Genomic DNA, 24,915 nt, shown 5'->3' on the forward strand with positions numbered 1-24,915 from the left:
AAAAATGCTCCTGCTCCAACTGAGAAGCTAGAGGCTTAATGCTACTGCCTTCTTGTGACCTTATAAACCTGCCAAATTTCTCAGCTACCCATGATGCACTCGCAGCTGGGTTATCATTAACCCTGAGGCATGTGTGCATATGCTCGTACTGACGTATTTGGTAGGATTGACCATCTACCATCAGAGCTGCATAGAGATGGAATGGGCAGCCTTCTGATCTACACACAACCTTTATTCTTCTCTTCTCATTGTATATCTTTTTTGTAGCAAACCCACGATCAACCGTGTAATCTTTCAGCACACCCCTGAAATGTTCAACACTGTCAAAAACATGTCCAACCTCAAAATAAATCTTCCCATCTGCACCTTTCTTAAAAGCCTTTCCCTTCATATGTCTAGCTAATCTGGTAGCACCATCATCTTCTCCCTCATCACTTTCCCCATCACTATTGTCAGATTTATAATTAAGTCCTCGTGTCTCATCATCATCCTCAACAGATTCAGACCTGATTTCAACTTCGGCATGACTAATAGTCTCATCTTCATGTGATGCATCACTCCAATGAAAGTCATCATCATGCTGGGTAAATTTTTCTCCCTCATCAGAACTTTCTATTGGTTGGGTGTTGGGTGAGTTAGGCTCTGTTGGTTGGGTGTTAGGTGAGTTACGTTCTGTTGGTTCGGTGTTGGGTTGACTGTGTGAAGGTAGTAGAGGCCGAGGAGATCTGCTCTGTACTGGAATAAATTCAACATACATCTGAATAATTTGCTGACCTACTTTTCTATACTCTTCAAAGACAAACATCATGTCCTCATCACTGGCAATGATGTAATTACCCTCTCCATTAGCTGATCTTGCTTCAACTTTTATCTGCTCACCTGGATAAAGTTGCACCTCCTCATTTTCATTTGCAATACATTGCTTAACATCCTTGATGAACACAATTAAGCTATACTCTTCTGGATCAATATTTCTTATTTCAGATGGTATGCCACAAGCTTCAAATTTAATAGTGAACAACTTTGTAGAACTCATCCTAACAAAACACAGAATTAGTTAAAAGAATAACAATTAATTTGAGACTGAAGGCACAGAAAAACACAGTATCCCAGCATATGTAACAATGATGCAACTTACCCAATGACACAACAACAACACTCCTCATGCACAGAAACAAGGCAGTATGCAACATTGTTGTTGATCAGCATGTATGCAAAGAAACAGAAGACTATGACTCATGCAGAATCACTCAAAACAGCATGCAAATGGGTGTGCACTTGACAGAAAGTATCCTACCTTATTGTTTAATCATTGTTGCAACTTGCAACACTGTTACACAGCCTTGTTAGACCAGAGAGAATTAAGGTTTTTTGCAACCTTCTCTTTCGCGCCAGTAGCACTGCACTCTCGGGTTTCCCAGCGTATGTAACAATGATGCAACTTACCCAATGACACAACAACAACACTCCTCATGCACAGAAACAAGGCAGTATGCAACATTGTTGTTGATCAGCATGTATGCAAAGAAACAGAAGACTATGACTCATGCAGAATCACTCAAAACAGCATGCAAATGGGTGTGCACTTGACAGAAAGTATCCTACCTTATTGTTTAATCATTGTTGCAACTTGCAACACTGTTACACAGCCTTGTTAGACCAGAGAGAATTAAGGTTTTTTGCAACCTTCTCTTTCGCGCCAGTAGCACTGCACTCTCGGGTTTCCCAGCGTATGTAACAATGATGCAACTTACCCAATGACACAACAACAACACTCCTCATGCACAGAAACAAGGCAGTATGCAACATTGTTGTTGATCAGCATGTATGCAAAGAAACAGAAGACTATGACTCATGCAGAATCACTCAAAACAGCATGCAAATGGGTGTGCACTTGACAGAAAGTATCCTACCTTATTGTTTAATCATTGTTGCAACTTGCAACACTGTTACACAGCCTTGTTAGACCAGAGAGAATTAAGGTTTTTTGCAACCTTCTCTTTCGCGCCAGTAGCACTGCACTCTCGGGTTTCCCAGCATATGTAACAATGATGCAACTTACCCAATGACACAACAACAACACTCCTCATGCACAGAAACAAGGCAGTATGCAACATTGTTGTTGATCAGCATGTATGCAAAGAAACAGAAGACTATCACTCATGCAGAATCACTCAAAACAGCATACAAATGGGTGTGCACTTGACAGAAAGTATCCTACCTTATTGTTTAATCATTATGAAACAGAAACTGATACATAATACTTAAAACAGAAACTGATCATGCCCTAACTCCCTCATAGAAACTGATCATCCTCTAACTCACACACAGAAACTGAACATATAACCCATACACAGAACTCAACGCCACCGAAAGTGCTCATACACAAGCCCAACAAAAGCAGTTAATACTCATACACATAACTGAATGCTCACCAAAATATAACCCAACCCTAAATAATATGTTAACAGTACACATGCAAAACCCCTACGTTAATTTTTTTTTCCACTCAAATATACGTATAATGCATAACCCTAACATTACAAAGACCATTACAGCACCCCAATACCCTGAAAAACCAAAACCTGTTTCAAACTTCAACTTCCTAATACTCACATAGAACTGAAAACTCACGAAAATAGAAGTCATACACAGAAACTTACGTCAACAGTGGACATGCAAAACCCCCACGTTAATTTTTTTTTTTGCCTTGCCCTAAAATATACATATAATGCTAACCCTAATATAACACAGACTATAATAGTACCCAAAATATACATATAAGGCTAACCCTAACATTACACAGACTATTACAGTACTCGACAACAAGGATAAACAAGGTATCCGAAAGAATAAACCTGGACGGCAGGAAATATTTTCTGAAGGCCTCAGTTGGAGCAGACTTCGTCGTCGTTGCAGTTTAACTCACCACGAAAAGCCACTACACTTGTCGTCGGAACTGTTGGTGATCACAGTAGCCGAAAACAGCAAACAGGTTGTACTTTCTCGTCTTCTTTGGTACTAAACTACTTCGTCCACCCTTGGTAACGTCGAACGATGTCTTGTCGTGGTCGTCTTTGTCGTCGCCGTTAAAGGTTCACCGTTGATCACACTGGAGCACAATGAAACAAGGTAAACGAAAGACTTAACGCGAATGGAATGTTGAACGAAAGAATGAAGGCCAAAGGTTTTGTTCAAATTTGAAATCTGACGTCGGCTGGACAAGTGTCGCTCGTTCGTTGGTGAAAGAGAAAAATCATTTTTCAAATTGGTGTGAAATGACACAAAGACCCCTCACGTGTCGCATGTTCATTCGCTCACTTTCCCTAGACTAATCCCTAGTCGTCGATTTGTGCCCCAAAAATTGCCACCGTTGATTTCAATATAATCATTCTGCATTTAATACAGACTGCGGCACGTCCTTCGAGCGCACAGTATTCGGCGGCTGATTCAAATTTTGTGCGCCCGATTATTTGCTTTTTCGCCAGGTGTCTTCTTTTCGTACTGCCACGTCAACCACCAAAGATTTGCAAACCCTGAATCGCCAAAAATCGTCGAAAAATCGTTCTGCTTTTCAGATGACAACGCCACGCGTCAGCTATCCGTGCGTTGCGTGTGCACGCGTCCCGTGCAGCATTAAATGTTGCAGGAATTTTTTTTTTTAAAAACGCTTATATTGATTTTAAAATGGAGAGCCAGATTTACCATATTACCCTTTTTTCTGACGGAAACTGTCAAAGTTAACCACTGATGGGTGGGCTTTTGGTGTTTTCATAGTTAACGGGTGGGTATTTGAGAAAACGTCAAACCTTGGGTGGGAAATAGTCGTTTGGCCAATATTAAAATAATGACTGATTTTATAACGTAAGTTGAGAGTTCGATTTTAATATATCGTTAAAAGATATTTAAATATATATTTACTTATATATGAAATATTATATTTTATTATTCAAACTATCTCTTAGTGGTTATAATGACATATTAATTGTAAATAATTTTTGTGAATGATTTCATAAAAAATAGTTTAAGTGATAAAAGATATATAATTTTTAAGTGAGAAAAATTGAGTTTGAAATTCATCGATAATAAATCAAAAATAAACTGTTAAATTATTCTGTATAGTGATTTCGGGATACCGTCTACCATTTAAAGCACCACTTTCCATTTGATTTGTACTCACTTGCCATTGGAAACACCATTTTCTATCCAGTTTGTAAGTGTTGAATATGTCAATTATTATTAGATTTAAAATTTTATTTATTTAATATGATTGTTTTAAAATAAAGATTTTTATTCAAGTATAACTATAACAATTTCGGCTAACGCCTACCGTATATGGAATCCTTGAGCGATGAGGCGATGATTATCATGGCCTCACTGCTCTGCCAGTTGCAGGGACACTTCCCAAAAAATCAAAACAAAGGCCAAATCTGAAATACAATGAATGGGCGGGAAAAAGAGCCGTTGCGAGATAGCCCACTGAATTTTGGCGCCAAAATTCCCTTTCACTCGATTTCAGCTGCCCGAAAATGACCGGGCTGACCGATCCTCTCTTTTAGCTCAATTCTCTGTGCTTAATTTATCCATTATATAAAAACCTCTGTTTCTCTCTCGCTCAAGCTCTTTCTTATTTTCCACTAAAAACTTTCTCTTTCTCTTGCAAGTTTCTCGTTCAAAGCCCTCACTTTCTTTCTCATTGCCCCTCTCCAAATTCCCCTTTTCTCTTATTCCTCAAAATCCCCGTCGCCCCCTTTTTCTGCTTCTTCCATTTTTTTTAAAATTTTTTAACCCTAAAACTTGAGCTCCTTTGCTCTGTTTTTCTGAGTGACGAAACAGAAATGGGTTTTTCGAAGAAATCGCAAATGGAAGTTGGGTTAGACGGTGAAGGCAAGAAATGGGTAATCGCTGGAATTTCTTTAAGGACTTCACTGAAGCCTGTGAATACCAGACCGAGAGGTAAAAACGTTGAAGACGAAGACGAAGACGAAGAAGCTTTTTCAACGACTCCAACAGCCAGAGAATCAAGAATACCAGAGAGATTACCATGCCCACCTGCCCCAAGAAAGCGCAGGCCTCCTTCATCAAGATGCCACTTCAATGGAGCTCGAGAGTTCTTCATTCCACCTGACTTGGACACCATCTTCAAAATCAATGTCGAGAAAGCAAACTGATCATGAGTTGACATTATTTACTTGAATCGTCAAAACTCAAAAACATAGTTTTGTTTAGGTTAATCAGGAGAAGTTTTCTTTGGGTTTTGTGCTTGTCTTTTTTTTTTTTCTTCAATTAGTATCAGAGTACTTGATAAAGATGCTGATGTACAAAGTTGATGATATATTTATGAAATGGTAGTGTAGTTTTAGTCAGAATTTTGTCTTTGGTTTTGATCAGAGAGAAGTTTTTAATGTATTTTATACATAATTTCTCAAGTTTATCTCTTTGTTAGTGCTTGTATCAGGAATGAAATGATTGATTAGATGTATTCTCAATAATCTTGGAACAGTTTGAGACTATTTTTTGCCAAGTAAAACGGAGTAATTGCCATTTGCTATTGAATAGATAAAATTTTGGATCGAATACCTAAAACCTCTCTAGTATCTCAAACTAATGCCACTCAAACTATGCTGGGCATCTCCAGTTTTATGTTGCATGTGCTATTCTGCATATTTCTGCTCCTACAATTTTGTAGCCTTACTTAGCCTAGAAGAAAGTGGCACTGCGATATTTAACCAGAGTACATTATAAATATGCTGTCTGATCTGATGCCTGTTTCTCTCTTGTCATCTCATCAGTCAGAAAGAAACCCCCTTTTTCTCCATTAATTATGAAAATCCCTCTTATGGATTTTACTTGTTAAATTAAAATGAACCCACTTTCTTTTTGTACTAGGGTACGTGGGTTTTGGTTTGCAAACGTGAGAGGATTCAGAAAACCTGAGCAGGCAGCCAAAAGGTTTGTGGTGAAAGTAAAATCTTTTTCATGGCTGAGATGCTGCACGGATGCTTCCCTACATCTGATATTTTTTCTTTTTTTGGGGTTTTTTTTATTAATAATTATTCTCTGCCACCTCTCTGCCTTTAATCTTCTTCTTCTTCTATCTATGACCCACTAAGCCATGCAAGTTCCTAGTAATGCTAGCTTGTTTTCACATTGTAAAAAGACAAAGAAATGGGAGGCGAAAGACTAGAATCCTATGACAAGTTTGGTATTGAATATATAAACTATTAAATGCTTTCAAGCACTCATGAGAAAGACACCCCTTAATTGTGAAATTTTTTATTTGATTTGAGTTTTTTACGGATCAATTCTATTTGAATTAGATCATTCTTTCAGAAAAATTCTAATGATACTAAATTGATAAAATTTTGAATCATACTAAACAAAAAAATATTTAAATTTAGTGATTGATCTCTCATAACTATTATATCAAATAAATTAAGAATTTAATATTGAAATATTATTTCAAAGGATTTAAACTCTTATTTTTTTATATTTAAAATTTTCTCTACTATTACTTAAATTACCCATTAAATACTATTTTATGATTTGGGTTTGTGGATAAGATTTCAAGCATGTTTATGGTATTCCAAGCACTCAATTTGTTTATAGTGGAGACAGAATGTGATCATCCTCTCAAGGGTTGTCAACTTGTCTTTGCTTATAAAGATTTCTAGGGATTAGGAGCCTTTAATAAAGCATATAGTAAAGCTGTGGACTTGCTTTGTCATACTATGTTCTCTTTTTTTTTTAAATTGGGTTATTAAATTCAATTTTGTTTCCCTTTAATTTGTTTGCATCTGGTCAATCTCTCGTGGAATCACTTCAATTCTTGTAGCTATCCCGGGAGCAACATATTGACCACCATGTCCTCACAAAATTTCCTTCTATTTTAATATAATCTTATATTTGGCTTTCTCTATCAACAACATCCCATCCCATCGATATCATCTTAATTTTTTGTGGATTTAAGGCTATAAGAATGAAACGCCAAAATTTTTAGTGAGAAACTTTGGTATATTTATAAAATTTTAATTTATTAAATATAATAATTATAGATTCAACCACTAAATTATAAGATTTACTTATCTAATTAATTTAAATGGGTTTTTCAGATAACAAATATATAAAATCTTAATTTTCATTTTATTTATAATAATCATATTTATATATACATATATATATATATATATATATATATATATTTAATCAATATTCGTTTGGTATTATTGAGTTTTATAAGTCACACAGGCAAAGGGGTACAGAATTTAATGGGTTGATTTTTTAGAACTGAATATTTATTTCAACATACATAATTTTTCTCGTCTTCCTAGGTTGATTCTCTTGGAAAAAAAATTTATAATTATAATTTTGATTCGTCTAATAAATAATTTATTGAATGAGATATTATTATACGATCAACTGAATTTCTGGGGTCGCTCCGTTCCCCAGTTGGGGACTTTATTTGAAGGCCGAGTAGTCATTTTCTATCCCAATTTCATCTAACAATACGTTTATTTTTAATTATATAAATATATATATATGTTTTTTTATATACAAGTTAAAAGATTATTTCTTATCCTAGATTTGATGTAAACTCACTTTTTTATTTGGTAATTTTTAAAAATTTAAATATAAAATATTTTATTAAATTTTATTATTATTATCAGAAATAAAATTATTATTTAATAAAAATATTTAAAAAATTATAAATATATCACATTGTAGCCTACTAGATTTAAAAACTAGTATTTTACCCCACCAGCATTGAAAACTAATAATTTTACCCCACTTTCCTCTCTTTAAGGTTTGAAAAATTAATATTTCTCTCTTAAGGTTTTTGTTGCATTTACCAATGATTGGAGACTACGATATTCTCCCTCCCTCACAGTTTTTCTCTTAGCCATCATCCATTTTCGACCATCACTGACCAATGCAAGAAGAGATCTCAATCTTTTCATTGTGCTGTCATGTGATGAAGAGATCTAGGTTTCTTTGTGCGTTGGCGAGTGATGACTAATGATGATCAGAAATGGATAGTGGCTAAGAGAGAAGTTGGGAGGAAGAGAGAATGTCGTCGTCAATAGCTACTACAAAAACCCTTGTGAGGAAATGTTGATTTTTCAAATATTGGGTGGGGAAGGTGAGATAAAATTGTTAATTTTTAAGCTCGGTGAGGGTAAAATGTGATCAATTTATAGTTTTTAAAATATTTTTATTAAATAACGATTTTTCCTCTTATAATAACAGTAAAATTTAACAGAAATATATGTATTTAAATTTTCAAAAGTTACAGAGATGAAAAAGTGAGTTTGCACTAAACCTTGGGGGTGGAAAATAATTGTTTGGCCTTATACATATTATTATATGATTTAATAATTTAAAGTTAAAAATAAAATAATACTTGTTCATATACTATTATAAGGGTATTAATTTGTTTATAGTATTAAAGTTATAAATGTTATTTCTCCTATTATATATTGCACAATCAGATAAAAATATCCTTTAAACTCTAATTTTAACAGACCGTCATTTTATCCTAATATGCATTCAGCCGATTATAAATTAATTCACCATTAAAATTTAATATTGGATTTTAATTTTGCTCTAATGGTAAAGTCAATTAAAGCCACATCTTATTATGAATTGAGATAGAGGTAGAGTCAAATTAAACTGAGCTCGAATTTATCTCATTTTAGTATAGTCAAACTAAAATTCATTTCAAATGTATTTGAGTTTAGTTTGTTTGAGAAGAGTTGAACTCCAATTTGACTTGAGTTTAAATTTGGTTTAATAATAAATCAATATTATTTTAATGTGTATAAATAAAAAAAACGTCATTTTAGTGATTTTTATTAAAATTTTTAAGCTGATAAGCTTTACAAGCTGTATACCCTTAAAATTCGAGTTCGAACTCAAAAATATTGAACTTTCAAACTTGAACAAAATTTATTTTAAATTTGTTTAAGTTAAATTCAAGTTTGAATTTAAATAAACTCAATTTGAATTCGATTTTAATTTTAACTAAAGATACCATAGAGTCAACAATGTACTGTTGTATTGTAATATAATTAATTTGGAAATTAAAACTCTTTAATATGACGCAAAGGATCATTGTTCTATGCCCATCTAAATCTCCAATCATACAACATGCAAATTAATTAACTAGATTAATTAGTCAACATGAAAATTATTATTATTTTTTAATACATAAAAATGGAATATATAAACTTAAAATATAGTTGAAAATAGTTTGACATAGATTTACTCTCTTGAACCTCCTTCATCATTATTAATGTAATTAATAAAGGTTAAAACTTGATTAGACCTAAAAAATAATTAAGAGAAACGATCATTAAATAAAATCTTTCAACATAATTGACTTACAAAAAAACATAAGATTACGGACTGAGCAGATGGACATGTAAAAACATAACTGGAGAATAGGAGAGAATCCAATGTTGGTAAAAAAGGACCTCAACCCAGAGAATCCTAAGTTATTCAACTTTCAAATAATTTACATATTATTTTTTTATTATTATTATAAATATTCTCAAAATAAACACTCATGAGTATGAAAATTGGATAAGACCGATCTATCTGATTGATTAAATAGAAATTTATAAATTAAAATAGTTTTAATTTATTTAAAAATTATTTTTAGAATTAAATTACTTTGAACTGAATTAAATCATTTAAATTATCCGATTGAATTAGATAAAAAATCGAGTTTGATCTAATATAAAAAATAATTTTTTTAAAATTATTATTAATTAAACCCGCAACATTATATATCAATTTTAAATATATAATATTAAATTAAACTTATTTTAATATTAAAATATTTTAAATAATATATTTAATAATAAATTATATAAAATTATTTTTAAATAATTAATTAACCTAATCATCAATCCGATTACTGATAGGACAAAACTGCCTCTTTTATTGATCCTTATCCAGCTCTATTATAAAATCATTGTAAAAAATGATAAGGTTTAAAATTAAATAGTACAAATTTGGTATCGATTTTTGTACCTTAGCCGTGGTCGTCAATTTTGACTTTTCTTTTACGCGGTTTAGCCCTAAGCCCATTTTCTACCTGCCCGGTCTGCCCGACATTTTCGCGCCAAACCGACTCTTCACCTCTAAATGAAAATTTCGCGCCATTTTTGAGAATTTGCCCGCGAAATGCGGGGTAAGGCCGGCTATGATATTTATATTTTGAATAAATTTCTTTTATGTTTTTATAAGGAAAAAAATATTAAAATATCTTTCTGATAATTATCTGGGAGGTTCCGTTATTTTAATTGAATTTAAAAAATTATTAAATTTTGGTGAAACATTTTGGATAAGATCATTTATTTAGGTGAGGTGATTGAGATACAGCTTTTGCTCATGGGTTGGCCCCACACATAGCGAATCTGGACCGTTGAAAAGGGTCAAGTGGGTAGGCAGGTGATGGGCTAATTTGGGAAAAGTAAAAAGCAAGTTTATCAGAGACGTCAACTTGGGGTGTCCTTTTTGAGATTGTGAAATCAGTTGATTGGTTTGACGTGGTGGTGGGACTTATTGTTATAATATGCTCTCTCTATTTATTTTAGAAATTAAATTAAATAAAACAAATAGGGAAAGTAAGTTTAAAACTAACATTTTTTGGAACGTAAGTCCATAACCACCATTCTCATTTACCACAAAATTGATTGACAAAATCGAGATTGAATAAGATGAAATTCGTTTTTGGTTTGGACTCATCCAGTATAAAAAAATACTAGTAATTCTTGTTTTGCTTGTTTCATGATTTAAAAGTTTGTGATCAATTCATAATTAGTTCGGATTCACATGAATATGTCAGATTTGACTCGAATTTACATGAGATATTTAGTTCAACTCTTGTAAACGATGTCGTTTCATTTTAATTTTTTTTAATGAAGCAAGTTGTACTCAGCTCGTGATTTTATACTTTTTTCCATTAATTGAAACAATAATATTATATGATAATTTTTGTGTATAATTTTATATACAAACAATGATATATTATTATATGATTGTGTGTTATTTTATATTTAATTTTTAATTATTTAATTATATAATAATGTGATATTATTTATCTATAAAATTATGTATCTAACACTACTTTAATTGAAAACTCATGCTTCGAATCTAAAATTCTAATTGAAGACTTGATTTTGTGATCTTAATGAAGATTTTTAAAAGAAAATTTATTGAGATATTGACTTATTAAATGGTTCACACAGAGAGAAGAAATAGATTTTGTATTTGAAAGTTTTTTTGAATATGTTATATATTTAGGAAAAATAAGTTATTTTTTAATTGATTTGTTGTTGTTATGATTGATTAAACTTGTATTTCAATAAATATGCTAAAGATCTGTGGTTTAGGTGTTATTTGGGTATGAGTTTTAGTTAATATTTTTAAAATCAAATTAATAATCGAATTAATTATTTTATCAATTTATAATTCGATTAATTCAATCAAACAATTAATCGGTTTAATTTTAGCTTACTTTAAAAGATTTAGCTAGAGATTTGGGTTTAGGGTTTAAGGTTGAAGTCTAATTTTGGATGACAAATGAAGATTCACTCAAAGTACGAAGTTATCCAAAAGTAGCCAACACCTTGGGATTTTATCCAACTAAACTTATTTATGAATAATAATTTTTAACTTAATCAGTTAATCTCACGGGATGTTAATTCAAATCCAGGTTTAATCTCTAGTTGTTGGCAGAAATTAATTTCATCACATTTATTACTCTGAAAACTCTTTTTTGTTCGAATTTGCCAAATGACACTAACTTTAACTTCCATTTGCGTGACACCTACTACAACGAAAAATACTAACTTTTTAATATAATATAATAAAAAATTATTTTTAAAAGAATAATATTATATACATTATTTTATATTCAAATAATAATATATTATTATATAATTAAATAATAAAAAATTTAAAATAAATTAATCTCTAATCACAAAATAACACATTATTATTTATATATAAAATTGTATATAAAAATTATACACACGATTTTATTATTTTGAAAATATTTTGAAAAGTTGAACCATAATGGATAAGATTGTAATATTCTCTCTCTCTTATTGTTAACTTTTGCTTGTTTTATGTTCGAATGCCGTCACGCTTTCTACTGATTTCCCAACCCACCCACAAAATGCACAAACGTTAACACAGCTTCCCTGTACCCACCGATCACCACTACCAACTACAAGTATGCATTAGCCCAAATTTCCTCAAACTCAAAAGCTCCACCACCATAAACGAGCTCGTGATACATTTGACAAATCAAGATTCTCACCCATGAAGGAGTGAATATGAACATGTAAGCCTGGCTTTCATAAGTGAGATTACGGTCACTAAACAACCAGAGAGTTGATGTTTCATGGCAATTAACACCGATTAAAGCAATGGAAATCCTCTAGTATCGTCATAGGTTGTGTCTTTATCACAACCAAATCAATAATGTTGCTAAGCATCTGTCACGCCACAAGAAAGGGGCATTTCTGTTGATTCCCATCACTATAAAGAAAATGTTTATATGACTGATCCACAGTATGCTACAACAAACTTAAGTGTGTTCTATATGCCCAGTTACAACATTCACACATGCAAGAGCAAGAAAGCACATATGTGATTATACAAGAGCAAACTCATACCCCTCACACACGCGTGTCTGAAAGCGTGAGAGGCTAAAATCTTTCATGCAGCATGACAGTGAATTATCTCCCCACAATCTGGTCAATTTGGGGATGAAGTTTCAATCTCTGAGTTGATTAGGTTTTTGATCTATTCACATGAGCCGATACTAGCTATGAAGCAACACTGAACTCATTCAAGGGAAGCAATCTAATCATAGGCATATGAGATGATTAAACAATTTGTTACAATCAACTAGGTACATCAACCTGGGATTGTTAAATTTATTTGCTTTGATTGTCATTTTTAACAGATATTTTAGAAGGCTAATATTAAATAATTGCGGCATGTAGTGCCCTGCTCATAATCCTGTCCACTAGCAAATCTTTGCCATCAGAAGCCCCCTTAATTTAACATTAGGAACGCAGTATGGTCTTAAGATAGAAAAATCACACAACTGAGAATACCTAGGTCTCTAAATGTGGCTCAAATCTATATACCAGCATGCAAGTCAGATAAGATGACATATAGATTGAATTAAAATTCCCAGGATCTTCCAATTTGCAGGTCTAATAGTCGTTAACAAACAGACAAATTTGGTTGACACATGTTAACAAGCATAAAATAAAATCTGAACACATAATACCCAGCAAGGAAGGTGAACCATACCTATATAGAGGTAAGTAGCACTGTTCCATGCCCAAAGGGACTCAACCCAATTCCAGAAGTCACCAGCATTAATGCCACTGAAGCCTTCAAACATACCCTTCAATATAAAATATGTAGCTGGGGGGAAAGTGATAACCACAAGAACCAGATTGCAAATTGCCCTTGAAAAACTTAGGAATCTCCTGCCTTTGACATCAAGTTTCAGAGAATGAGCCATCAGAGATGTTGGGACCATTAATAAAGCCCCAAATTCAGCAGTAGCAAAATTAATCACAGACATGAGACCCAAGCCAATGAAGAGAGCTGAGATAGTCACTGATTTCAAGATGGCCCATTCTTCTTGAGGTTGAAGTCCACACAATTGAGAAAATGGAGAACCCAAAATCCAGTTTAAGACTACCAGGCTGAGCACTGAAAGCAGAAACCAGAGATGAAAGTTGGTTGTTGAGGGGCAATTGGGTATTTGGGAGATGAAATATGGAAGTAAAGACACCATAGCACCCCATAAGTGCACTATAAACACACTTTTGGCTGAATTAAGCCATTTCCATGATCTGAGAACACTGCCAAACTCATCATCAGCAGCAGACTTTTCTTTCTCTGAAGTAGGAGTCAAATTATGAGTCTCAGCATAGAGAGATGCGGCAACCACAGGAAGTGGTGCTACAAGGAGAGCAAATGAGATCATGTAGACTCCAATCGACACAAACTTACTAGGAGATGTTAACAAGTATAGGAAAAATGACTGGTGAAACTTCTCAAGGAGGTTATTTACTGATCGTATAACTCCTTCAATCAACCTGAGTCAAGCAATTGGAAAACTTTCAGCTCAAAATGACAAAAAATGTGTGAATTATCTAGCTTTTAATGGATGAGAGGGGTTGCAAATATCCAAATCATGGCAATTTAAGACGCAAGCAATAAATGTATCACATGCTATATTTTGCCATATTATTTGTACATTAGAGGGATTATTTTCTGGAATTGATGATGCTTACCCCCAGCAGAAAAAAAAGAACTGAGCTTAAAGATATTTTTATCTTTGTAAAACTAACTATATTATCAAATTAAGCCCAACAAGGTAATATAAAGATTGATGATATTAAAACCACCTGATTAAAAGGCAATGAATAAACAAATCATATTAGAGAGATAAAAAGACATACATGGATAATTTCAATCATAAACATACAAGGTATGATACATCCATCAGCCTTTTATATACATTGAAAATAAACAAACCCAAAGCCCCACAGCCCCAAGAACCACATGGGTTGAGATTTGAGAAAAAGAGAAATTTCACTTGAGCCAGTAGTGCCTTAAACCAACTTAGTGATAGAAATTTCTGTTGTCTCAAAAGCAATACCATGTAGCAACCAAATATTGAAACCTTCACGATTATAGTATAATCATTATACCACCAGAATGCATTGACAGTAGAAAATCCAACTTAAATGAGAAAAAGGAAGAAGTCTTAGAGAGAACTGACCGGCCACCTTGTAGAAGGAAGTCATTACGCCTGTCCTCGTTATTAAAAGAAACTCTAGGTGAAATTTCTAAAGTTATTGCATCAACTTGGTAATCACGAAAAGCACCATGGGGACCTGTGGGAACACCGATTGCCTAAAAGAGGAAAAAAGAATATATATATCATAAGCAAATACCCAGTGGTTAAGGAGATCTGAAAACACAAACATTAGGTGTAATGAGACGTAACAAATATCCAGCAAAGACCCACTCCCCCAGTGTGTGTGTGCACAATGAGGAGAGAGAGAGAGAATGCAGAAGAAATAACTACCTGATAATATAATGAACTTGCAAGCGTAGCACATCCTTCAATATAATCTGCCACTGGGATACCAAATTTCCAATCAGGATTCAAGCTTTTCACAAATTTTCCAAGTGATTCAAACATTTCACCCAAAATCTTCAGCCATTTGGAGTTAAGTAGAGACCAAAATTTCTCTACCTTTACATGATAACCTTGCCTATGTACAGCTAAATAATTCACTATGTTGATGAGGTCCAAGTTTGGCATCTGGCCATTGGATGCCTCAGCAAAAATACTAAGAGTGTCCTGGACTTCATTTCTATAAGCAACCTTCAAGACCAAGGCAGCAGCCATAGTCCCAGCGCGCCTAAATTCATAGGATATCAATCTTTCTAAATTTGAATTTTCATTCAATTCCAATATATTACTTCCATCATCACACAATTCCGTATTTAGTATGCTCAAATCACTAAATACTGGAGTGTGATAATCTCTTAGCCAAGAAGTAACAGCAGCATATTCTCCATACTGAGAATCAGCAACAAGCCATATAATATCTTTGGCCAGCCAAGTAACTTGGGTAAGCAAGGAAAATACTGAGTACGCAATGCCCAAGGACAAAGCCTCTCGCACACCACCCTTGACAGAATTATAGGGAGTCACCAAGACAATAGCTTCCTTCCCATCACCACGAGGTGCTCTTATTACTCCAACAGTGTTTAAACCATAAGATGCACAACTAAAGTTCTCTTGTAATATCCCAGAGTCAGGGCTAGAGAAAAAACGCAGTGGATGAAATTCATTAGCTTGAGGGTGGAATTTGTGATAATTAACTTCAGCACCCAAGTTAGATATATACTGGGCTATGAGTCTTCGACTTTCGCTGTCATAAACAGAAGCAATATAAAACACAAAATTGCATCGATGACTTTGATTTTTTTTTTTTTACATAAATAGGGTGAAGGGACATCTAGAATATGATTTTACAACACAAAAAAGAAAAAAATATGAAGATTAAAGGTCATACAGAAATCCTTAAATAAATACCAGCACACCACACACCACTCACTAGTGTGCTTGATTAAAATTATTAAACATTAAAACAATAGAGTAGAAGGTAACTAAATGCCAAGCTACATACCTTTAAAAGAAATGATGGCATTTTAAGAACTACCACAAAAAGAAGACATCATATTTGTCCAGCTAATTTTGGAAGCATCTGGATAAGAAAATCCTAATTACCTCAACAAGCATACTATCACTTAAATTCTCCAATCACACTCATAGCTATCATCACAATTAGAGATTAAAACAGAAACTTTCAACAGAAATCTAAATAAACAAGCCAAGCACTCACAGGACTTTCAAAATAAAAGTTTAGGAGTCTTCTAGTAAATTCATATTCAAGCACTAGTAGCCCTAAAATATATTTGAACCACTTTTTGGAGCTAGAAAGACAGCCCCGTTAACAGAATAGCAAACTAAGTCCCAAAAAAAAAAAAAAAAAGGAGAGGCTAAGTGAGCTGAAACGAAATTTAATTTCTCAACCAAAGTAGAAATGACATACATGGCTGCAGTGGAAGGTTTCGAATACAAGCTAGTGATATCCTTAATCAATTCATTTGCCTCAGAAACTTCCTGATTAGAAATCATGGAACTCGCAGAACCTGTAAAAAAAAAAAAAAATCAGCAAACATGACTAACAAGAAAAAAAACCCCACTAAATTAAAAAGATACAAATAATGGAACCTAGTGACCTGGCATGAGAGCGTTTTCGGAAATGTAGGTTTTTTTGGCAAGAACAGGTAAGAGTAACAGAGCCAAAACTCCTGCTGTACAGCAGACTACGCTGAAAACCAGAAAAAAATAAGAGAATAAAAATAAAAGAGTTAAGCTAAATTAAACAGATCTAAAGAAATGAAAAATTGGATATAAGAGACTTATAGTGACATCGGTACCTGACAAGGAGACTGTGTGAGATGAGCAAGACTCCCAAACGCACGATTGGCCTTTGTCTCATCTTAGGAACTTGGTTCTGAATCTCAGTAGTGGCCATGATTAATCCACAACGAACACAACGATGATATTATGAAATGCTTGTTGCTGCTAGTCAGGCGCCAATTTGCTTGATAGTTGACCCAATACAAAACCAAAGGTAAGAATAGAAAATTTGTTAAGAAAAGCTTATTGTTGAAAATGGAAACACAAATCAGACAACACACTTAAATTGAGAGATCACGACCTCAAATATCTGGTTTATCAGTTGAAACTAAAATTTGAAAATAAAAAATATAAATTGTGGTGATGGAAAGACAAAAGAGAGAAAAAATTACTTGCTTGACTGATTCTAGTAGGGAGGGACGACTGACGATAGACATTGCAGAAGATGGGTAGAACTGATGGAGCAGGCTATCGGGTTGGAAAAAGGAACCGGGGAGAAGCCCGAAATGGGGGAATAAAATGACCCAGCTTAGCAAGGTCCAATGGGCCAATCGGGTCGGCCATGGTTTAGATTAGACTTTTGGGTAAAAGCGACGCCGTACTAAGGCAATCAGTTCAGTTCACCTGACTCCGCATCGTTTATGGCCATCTCTCTGTTCTACCTCCGCGTATTTCCGAAGTTCAAAGAAAAAATCTCCCACCAAAAATGATCATTAATTATAAAATTACATAAACAACCCTTTCCTGTTCTCTAATTTTCACCTGATGGCGACCGCTCACTTGAACCTCCATGCAATCAACAAATTGCCAGCCATTTTCAGTCCCCAAGGGCACCGTTTCGGAAACAAACACCAATTCCCTACTGCATTTACCAGAAACAAACAGCGGCAGTTGTTCAAAATTTCGAACTCAGCCTTTGTGGACAGATTTTCAAGCAAAGTCAAAGACAAGAACGTTAAAGAATTCTTGGAGTTTCTCAAGAATGGGTGGAACTTAAATGATGCTGAGCAAGTTGAAAGAGAAACCGCGAAACCAATTACAGTGTGGATTGCTCTTAGCAGAATGTGGACTTTGATTGGAAACGAACACTGGCTTCTCTACGTTGCATTCATTGCCTTAATTGTTGCTGCGGTTTGTTACTTTTTTTTTTGTTTCAGCTCTTATTTATTTGCACTTACGAATTTTAGAATCGTTTGTTTTAAAACTAGGTTATTAATATGGTCTAAGTATATTATGCTGCAGGTTTCCGAGATCTCAATGCCAAGTATATTGGCAGCATCTATATTTTCTGCTCAGAGAGGGGAGACCATAGTGTTCTTGAGGAGCTCGAGATTCTTGTTTATGTTGTGTCTCACTTCGGGGTTATGCAGGTTAATTTATTTATGGTCAGAGTATTATTAAAGCAAATATGAAATATATAGACATAAAATGCTGCAATAATCAGTTTGTTTTCTTTGATTTCTGAATATTATGGAACTATGGCATCAGTTTCAAAATATAATCTGATACCATTTTCTGCTTTTGTAATTTGTTTGATTGAGATGTCTAATTGGTTTTGTCTTTAAATTACAGTGGCTTACGAAGTGGCTGTTTTGGTATTGCAAATATGATCCTGGTGAGGATTTACAGCAGTCTTTATTTTATTCTCAAGTATGTATATTTTCCTGCTGGTTTTTATAATTTTGAGAAGCTATAAGACATTTAACTTTCCTCTCGTCATACTTGTGAATGTGATAGCCTGTTATTATAATTATTTTTTTGATAAACTAGTTAGTGGATCCAGATAGATTTCTCAATCGAATCATATTTCAGGTCTGTTGTCATTGCATTGATGACTTTATTTCATTTAATTAGAATTTTTTTTCTAAATTATATGTGATTATTATGTGTGCTTGCTGACTGATCAGCCGTCTTTGCCTGTTAATGAATTTTTTCTGCTTCCTTTTGTGGAATTCATACCTTTTGCAATTACTACATAACATTTGTTACTTTGAACATCATCAAGTGAATTATTCTTGTGTCTGGACAAAATTAATGTGACATCAAATTGGTGCCTCCTGTTACATCTCTCAGGTGAAGCGTCTTAGGGAATCTCTGTATTCGGCTCTTGTTTTTCAGGTGGGGCTAGCTTAGAGATTTTTATTACTATTGAGATGTCATTTGTATTTCTCAGGAATTTTAGACATCTATTTATCTTTTGGCATCATTAGTCAATAGAACACTCTGTGGTGGCATAACCTTTGATGTAGGATATACTATTTTTCAACACAGAAGCAGTTGGTTGCTTGACAAGTAGACTTGGAGCAGATTGTCAGAAGCTGTCCAATGTCATTGGAAACGATGTTAATTTGATATTACGCAATTCTCTTCAGGTTTTCTTTTGTTTATGTCTTTACTTTTTCTAGTAAAGTGCTATTTCCTTTTCTTTCTCTTTTCTTTTTCGTTTCTTGGTCACTCAATGTTAGAATTTGATTGACAGTTATTTCTTTTATTTTGTTTATAATGTAGGGTATAGGTGCATTGATTAACTTGCTGGTTTTGTCTTGGCCTCTCGCATTATCAGCATTGGTGATATGCTCTGTTCTGTCTGCAGTCTTTTTGGTTTATGGCCAGTGAGTAATTTTCCTTCTTCACTTTGATGATAGACCTCATAGATGAGTCTTCCATGCTCAAATGTTTATATCTGGAGAATCTGATCATGCAAATAAAAGGAAAGAAGAAGATATGTACTGATTAATTTATGTTTTATCGTAATTTTCTTATTAGAAAGTAAATTGAACTTTTCTTATTAAAGTTCTTCCTCTGATTATTTGTGCAATTAGTTAATTCTTCTTCTTTATCGTAAAATTATGGTAGTCATTTGTTGAAATGCCTATTTTCTGTCTGTAGTATATATATATATATGTATGTATGTATGTATGTATATATATTATCATCATCATCATCATTATAAATTCAATGTGCTTATTGGCTTGAGACAATTCATTGCACTTGAATTTATGTCCTAAGGTATGAAATATGGGCTTGTTTCTGTCAATGTTCTTGAATTGAAGGTAATAGCTTTCCCCTTAGTTATAAGCAGGTTGAGGGAATTCATACATTAAATTGTATATGTATTTCTTTATATCATCTGCTTTAAACATCTTTAGGATATTTTAGTCATTTTCAGTAAGGAGTCTGTGATTAGTGTTTTTTATTATCTGCCAGTGTTACTAAAGCCATCTGCGTTTGATAGGTACCAAAAGAAAGCTGCAAAGTTAAATCAAGAGTTCAATGCATGTGCCCACGAGGTGAATCAGGAGACAGATTTAAATTCCTATTCCAGATTCTGCATTTTGAATAAGATGTTTACTCTACTGCTATAGGTTGCACAAGAAACACTTTCTATGATGAGAACTGTTAGGGTTTATGGAACAGAACATAAAGAACTTGGAAGGCAATATTTCTTATCCATAATCTGTACTTCCATTTCTCCATGATTAATACACCACAAGCAACAAATTGATACCCAGAGCATGGGTGTATGTCTTGTTTTGCATGATCACGTCAGAATGATGTGTGTTATATGGTGTTAGGTACAAACAATGGCTGGACAAGCTTGCTTCTATTGGAGTTTATGAAAGCATGGCTTATGGATTGTGGAATATGAGTTTTATCACTTTTTATCGTTCTATGCAGGTTTGAAAACCCTTAAGTTCTTGGTTTGAAATGTGCTTTTCCTTTGTATATTCCACTGTATCGAGATCTCTTGTCTAAGTTTATTTGGTTGTTAATTAAACTAATAGTATTATATACCCATCTCAAAATCCAATGAGATGAAATGAATTGAGTGTGCGGTGGGTGACTTGTATTTTATTGTACTCTAGCACTTTGTTATGTGTTAAAAAAAGATAAGGAGAATTGAAAATTTTCTTTTTGGAGTTTTTGTTTCACTAGCATCATTCTTGAAGAAGTTTAGTAGAGATCGGTTGTTCTAAAAAGGTAGCTAATATATTTCTTTGTCTTAGTAAGTTGGTGGTGAAGAAAAAGAGTGATCATGGTCAAAATGTTGTATCTGTGGAAATTCAGTTTTGACATTTTATCTGAATTTGTAGGTTATTGCAGTGCTTTTAGGAGGAATGTCTATCTTGACTGGTTATATATCTTCTGAGCAGCTCCTTACATATGTATTGTACTGTGAGTGGTTGATTTATGCAACCTGGAGGGTAGTAGATAATTTAACATCACTACTACAATCAATTGGAGCAAGCGAAAAAGTTTTCCAGTTAGTGGATCTTTTGCCCAGCAATCAATTCTTATCAAAAGGCAAGCAATGTCTTGTAATTTTTCTTGGATGGGGAGGTCCTTGAAGGTTGTTATAATCTATTTTATATTAATAAGAATTTTTATTGTGTTACACTGATTAGCTTCATTGAAAGACTTGACATGGAAACTAAATATTTTGAATATTTTTTCTTCCTGAGAGGAACTAAATTCTTTGATTATAATCTGCTCTGTTTCACTTTTTGTCATTTTGCAAAATGTGAATTCTACTACAAATTGCTTAATAGAAGTCTACCGCATTATTATTATTTTATTTGTGATTTGCAATATGTTGAACTGCAACTAGATTTCATTTTAGCTCCTGGATGATTGATACAGACTACAATGGAGCAATAGGTCCATATGTATTTGCATTATGGTTATCTGAATTCTACATATAGGTGTTAGTATTGGAGGTTATTATGTTTTTTTCAATTCCCTGTAAACTTAAAAATTTTATCTTATATTTTGGTAGGATGATTGTTATTTTGACTTATATGAGAGTCCAATCTGGGATGGAAAAGTCAAACCCAACCCACTAATGAGGGGACAAAACTTCATTTGGGATCAAATTCTACTGAGCAGTCCCTTAGATATATGAAATTGTTGCAGAAAGAACTAGTTGGCTATCTTATTTTAGCTCACAATTTCTAGTTCATTTTATGGCTATTTTTGTTATAGCTTTTAAAGACTTTTTTTTTACGCTGAATTGCATAGTTCACTCTGGTTTATGCAGGAGTGAGGTTGCAGAAGATAATGGGGCATATACAATTTGTGAATGTATCTTTCCATTATCCTTCAAGGGCAACAGTATGTCTTCATTCTTTTCATCTACTTTCTGTTATTTGGAGGTGGGGGTTGGGAGAGGTTTTTCCACATATGATAGAACTCAATGATCTTTATTAACATCTAATTTTGAAACAGGTACCTGTTCTAGATAATGCATGCCTCACTATTGAAGCAAATGAAGTGGTTGCAATTGTAAGAAATATCTTTGTGGATCTCTTTCTATCTTTTTGTTAATGATGGAATAAAGGTATTGGATTGACTTCATGCCCTTGTTTTGCCAAGGTTGGTCTAAGTGGCAGTGGAAAAAGCACATTTGTTAATCTTTTACTACGACTCTATGAGCCAATTAGTGGTCAGGTATACTCTTCTCCAACAAAGTAGATTTGGTAACTCATTGATTGATAATTTTATTTTCATAAAGCTCATATATGTCTGGAAAAACAATTTCATTGTCCATTTGTGTTATGGAGCAAGCACAATGTGTTTAACCTTTTAAAGAATCCTCTTCAGAAACATTAGCTTATTCTTATCTTTTTAGCCATTGCAATTATGCATTCCAGTTGTTTAAAAAGGTGTTCAATTTGGAGAGAGGCCTTTAGATTCATATAGGACCAATTTTTGGTATAGTTAGTGCTTGCTAGGGTTTAGGGTAAAAAAGAATGTATCCACCTAATAATCAATCCGGAAAAATTTATTCGAACATAAATTTATAGAAATTGTAAGCCCGAATCAGATTTTCAAGGAGAATATCATTTACCCAATGATTTTTGCCATAAAATCACTTAAGTAACATTTGCCAAATAATAAATACCAACTAGAATGTCAAGAAATTGTCCAAAAAAAAACTAAAGTCCCTTATCCTTTTGCTGCCAGTGTGAGCATAACAGGCATGCAGGGGATTATTTGACTATCTTTGAAGTCGGACTGAATATTTTAAAATCTGATATGGACCATGTTGTAGCTAATATAAGATTTGGTGTGGCCAATGGGAATTTTAGCTCACTCAAAAAACTTGTGAATCTAGCTTCTCATTTGGCTTTTACTGTTAATTGAAAATAGTTTGAATTTATTGTATGGACTGGTCTGAAATATTGTTTTTTGTTTTCTTTTTCTCCCTTTTTCATCCTCAATGGACTTCTCACGTTGAAGAAACCTTCCCTATTGTTTTCCTAATATTGGAATACATCAAATTCTTTTACTCATATTCAGAATGGTATGAGAACAGTTCTCACATGTACAAGTTCTGTTAATCCCAGATACTTATCGATGGCTTCCCACTTAAGGAGCTGGACATCAGGTGGCTGAGAGAAAAGATTGGATTTGTTGGACAGGTTCAACTACATATCATATAATATATGAAACTCACCTGCAAAGGCTGTACAAGTTTTTTCTAAACTTTAATTCAACTCAGGAACCCCATCTATTTCATATGGATATCAAGTCAAACATCATGTATGGTTGTCCAAGAGATATTAAGCATGAAGACATAGAATGGGCTGCGGAGCAGGCTTATGCTCATGAATTCATCTTATCTCTTCCTCAAGGTTATGAAACCCTCGTTGATGATGCTTTGCTCAGTGGAGGGCAGAAGCAGCGAATTGCTATTGCCAGAGCTATACTTAGAGATCCTGCTATTTTAATTCTTGATGAAGCTACCAGTGCTTTGGATTCTGAAAGTGAACACTACGTCAAGGTAAGTATTCCCATTTTCTTAAAAAAAAAAAAAAATCAAAACTAGATATGTTATAAAATCTGCTAGCTCAGGCTTGTGAAATTCTCATCGGGGCTTTTTTAATAAATCTTTAGGGGGTTCTTCGTAGATTCAGAAATGACAATGAAACAAAAAGAACCATTATTGTTATAGCACATAGGTGAGTTTTCTTGCTTCATCTGTTTCTGTTCTGATATTCAAAGATGATTTGCAAATTGAGGAATAACATTTTGCAGGCTCTCTACCATAAAAGATGTTGACAGAGTTGTTGTAATTGATGGTGGTTGAATTGTTGAGGTTAGTAGTATTTGTGTTGCATTTTCAAATACCTGTGTGTATTGTTTAATAATCGCTATCTTGGAATCATTCAAGTTACCAAATTATTTTTGCACCTACGATTTGTGCTTGCACAGATAGATAACCATACTGAGCTCCTTCACAACAATGGATTGTACGCACGATTATTCAAAGCTCAAACAGACTCCTGGGATTGAATAATGAATATAATCCCATCAACTCGTTGTGCTTGAAGATCAATATCGCTTGTACAGGGTTAATGAATGGCTTTGGGAAATTGCTTTCCCTCCTGACTTTGGGAAACTAATGTCGGAACCTCAAATAGTGTTCAAGCTGCTATCAAACTATTTAAGTTCAGCTAAATATTGGTAAAATCTTCTCACTAGCCTGTGGCTTACAATCTTCTCACTAACCTGTGGCTTATCATCATTCCAAAGCTATACCTACCTCTCATGGGATCCCTTGTTATGAGCTAGAAGATGATTTCAAGGGCTTTTCTCAAGATAAATATGTAATTTGGGTAATTTGCGGTACATTGATAATTGCCATTAATTGGTCGCAATTAATTGATTAATTAGTTACTAATTAATTTTCCATACACAAAAGATTCTAAAAGCAACTGTAAATTAATTATATCTATCATGGCTCACGTCATCCGTGTAGATTGTGTTTGCAAGGAATTTCTAAAGTTGTAAGTAACTAATAAGTTACATAATGGAGTATAATCAAAATTTAAGCCAATCATTCTCAACATAAACATAGAATT

General features: G+C 33.6%; 3 protein-coding genes across 6 annotated transcripts; 2 read left to right on the forward strand and 1 right to left on the reverse strand.

Moving 5' to 3' along the window:
- The first annotated feature begins 4,594 nt into the window (after positions 1-4,594).
- Positions 4,595-5,482, forward strand: LOC123196907 (cyclin-dependent protein kinase inhibitor SMR6-like). The gene has a single exon (XM_044611055.1). It carries the CDS (start codon positions 4,839-4,841, stop codon positions 5,169-5,171), a length of 333 nt encoding a protein of 110 aa, XP_044466990.1. The 5' UTR covers positions 4,595-4,838; the 3' UTR covers positions 5,172-5,482.
- Positions 5,483-13,180: 7,698 nt separating this feature from the next.
- On the reverse strand, positions 13,181-17,668 carry LOC123196210 (glycosylphosphatidylinositol anchor attachment 1 protein-like). Its single transcript, XM_044610133.1, has 7 exons — positions 17,443-17,668; positions 17,068-17,234; positions 16,867-16,958; positions 16,677-16,776; positions 15,137-15,992; positions 14,828-14,961; positions 13,181-14,138 (listed from the first exon to the last, which is right to left on the reverse strand). The coding sequence occupies exons 2-7, from the start codon at positions 17,163-17,165 to the stop codon at positions 13,280-13,282; spliced, it is 2,139 nt and encodes a 712-aa protein (XP_044466068.1). The 5' UTR covers positions 17,166-17,234; positions 17,443-17,668; the 3' UTR covers positions 13,181-13,279.
- A 1-nt stretch (position 17,669) lies between these two features.
- LOC123196211 (ABC transporter B family member 26, chloroplastic-like) lies at positions 17,670-24,890 on the forward strand. Of its 4 annotated transcripts, XM_044610136.1 has the most exons (18): positions 17,670-18,181; positions 18,293-18,420; positions 18,623-18,665; positions 19,124-19,168; positions 19,300-19,422; positions 19,559-19,662; positions 20,286-20,340; positions 20,416-20,486; positions 20,626-20,728; positions 21,145-21,355; positions 22,089-22,162; positions 22,277-22,333; positions 22,424-22,498; positions 23,398-23,472; positions 23,553-23,834; positions 23,948-24,012; positions 24,089-24,149; positions 24,266-24,890. In XM_044610136.1, exons 1-17 carry the CDS (start codon positions 17,816-17,818, stop codon positions 24,138-24,140), a joined length of 1,929 nt encoding a protein of 642 aa, XP_044466071.1. In that variant the 5' UTR covers positions 17,670-17,815; the 3' UTR covers positions 24,141-24,149; positions 24,266-24,890. The 4 variants fall into 4 exon arrangements, with proteins under 4 accessions (XP_044466071.1, XP_044466069.1, XP_044466070.1 ...); XM_044610134.1 differs by having other exon boundaries at positions 17,670-18,420; XM_044610135.1 differs by having other exon boundaries at positions 17,670-18,420; positions 21,205-21,355.
- Positions 24,891-24,915: the final 25 nt, after the last annotated feature.

This window comes from Mangifera indica, chromosome 14 (genome assembly GCF_011075055.1).
Source record: "Mangifera indica cultivar Alphonso chromosome 14, CATAS_Mindica_2.1, whole genome shotgun sequence".
Classification (NCBI taxonomy): domain Eukaryota; kingdom Viridiplantae; phylum Streptophyta; class Magnoliopsida; order Sapindales; family Anacardiaceae; genus Mangifera; species Mangifera indica.

Bases quoted from the DNA above. Each gene is read 5' to 3' on its own strand.
- LOC123196907 (XM_044611055.1), top strand. From the start codon at position 4,839: ATGGGTTTTTCGAAGAAATCGCAAATGGAAGTTGGGTTAGACGGTGAA.
- LOC123196210 (XM_044610133.1), bottom strand. From the start codon at position 17,165: ATGGCCACTACTGAGATTCAGAACCAAGTTCCTAAGATGAGACAAAGG. The intron at 15,993-16,676 runs GTATGTCATTTC...TGTTTATGACAG, and splicing joins AAACCTTCCACTGCAGCCAT to CGAAAGTCGAAGACTCATAG. The intron at 14,139-14,827 runs GTCAGTTCTCTC...TGCTTGACTCAG, and splicing joins TTCCTTCTACAAGGTGGCCG to GTTGATTGAAGGAGTTATAC.
- LOC123196211 (XM_044610134.1), top strand. From the start codon at position 17,816: ATGGCGACCGCTCACTTGAACCTCCATGCAATCAACAAATTGCCAGCC. The intron at 20,341-20,415 runs GTGAATCAGGAG...CTACTGCTATAG, and splicing joins TCAATGCATGTGCCCACGAG to GTTGCACAAGAAACACTTTC. The intron at 24,013-24,088 runs GTGAGTTTTCTT...AACATTTTGCAG, and splicing joins ATTATTGTTATAGCACATAG to GCTCTCTACCATAAAAGATG.